At 47.9% G+C, this 1,408-nt stretch overlaps 1 protein-coding gene across 1 annotated transcript; it reads right to left on the bottom strand.

Annotated features, from left to right (window-relative positions):
- Positions 1-141: 141 nt before the first annotated feature.
- Positions 142-1,408, bottom strand: CSUI_010150 (uncharacterized protein). The gene has a single exon (XM_068070255.1). The coding sequence runs from the start codon at positions 1,101-1,103 to the stop codon at positions 924-926; it is 180 nt and encodes a 59-aa protein (XP_067917770.1). The 5' UTR covers positions 1,104-1,408; the 3' UTR covers positions 142-923.

Genomic DNA, 1,408 nt, shown 5'->3' with positions numbered 1-1,408 from the left:
CGGTCCGCTCGCTCATCACCTTGGAACGAGCGAACTAGAACCTGATAAACGTTGCACATCAGATACGGAGACCACGGTGATACCAGCGTCTCCATTACATACACACGTAGCGGTTGCCCCCCCCAACTTCCCCCCCAGTTCTCTCCCTCTCATACGGACCATGCATGCATGCATGATCCTGTTGTCTGTACGTACTCGGACGTCAACTTCCTCCCCGCTAACAGTCGGAACACGAGACGTGAGACTATGTCACAAGTCCACAGCCCTACTTATATGTGAAAATATGAACATAGTCACCCTTGATCATTCCCATCGAACAATTATTGGCACTGATGAATTCGACCTGTATACGTCTCAACTCATTCGCGGGATGTATCTATGTAGACATATGTACACAGCAAAGACTATGTGTGTCTGTACAATGTTCCCCTCCCTCCACTCTCGCCTATCTCCCCTCTAGTAGCACGCGGGTGGGTCTGCATGGCTGGCTATGCGCAACCAACAGCTTTACCTTGATCGCGGCAGCCCTCAACAGGGGCACGTGTGCGTGTCTCTCTGTCTGTCTCATGGCGAGAGAAAGGAAGGAACTGTTGTGGAAGGAAGGAAGGAGACGACTCTGTGGCTGTCTCTTGTATAAAATCGAGTAAGATGAATCGAGTACATACACTAAAAGAGAGCTGGAAAGGGGGGACAGAGAATGTCTCTGGCAGTGAATTAGCTGTTGAACGAAGAGAAGAGGGGGGATGGCTACGCACCTTTCGTATACCGTATTCCTATCACTACCGTCCAACCCATGATTGCGTCTATACAGGATAGAATGCGGCAGAACACCTGTGCACCCTCAGCTTTGTGTTGTTCTATCCTCTAGAAAAAAGCTAAACGGGATGCTCGTGTTCTCTCTCCTTCTGTATGTTGAGACATAGTCAAAAACTCCCTTGAATGCACTCAAGAAGACAAGCAAACAGACATTCTTCCCTGGCACAAATCGCCTTGGCTGTGTCGCATTCTAGACATGTATCAGGGTGACCGCCACACACAGAATAAGAAGGGAGAGAAAAGATGTCCTCTCTGTATAGCCATACATAAGATGTTTGTCTCCTCATGAAGAGTTCGTTTCCTTTCTTTCTTTCTTCTTCTTTCTTCTCTTTCTCTCTCCGCGAATCATGTTTCACATGCTGTGCCGTATCTATCCAAACATGCACCTACAGAAGGATGGCTTCTCTATATCAACACACATACTCAAAAATGTCCATCTACCTCTCTCTCCCTGTTCAGTTCGTTTTCTCTCTCTTTATCTTTCCCTTCAGGAGCATCATATCATTTCCCATTTGTCACGCCTGTCTCAAGACACGACCCCCCCCCTTATGCTACGGTCCTTACATGGACACTCACTACTGCGACTGCTACT

Source organism: Cystoisospora suis (assembly GCF_002600585.1).
Source record: "Cystoisospora suis strain Wien I chromosome Unknown contig_6752, whole genome shotgun sequence".
In the NCBI taxonomy this organism is placed as follows: Eukaryota; Apicomplexa; class Conoidasida; order Eucoccidiorida; family Sarcocystidae; genus Cystoisospora; species Cystoisospora suis.
This window is presented reverse-complemented; position numbering and strand designations above follow the sequence as displayed.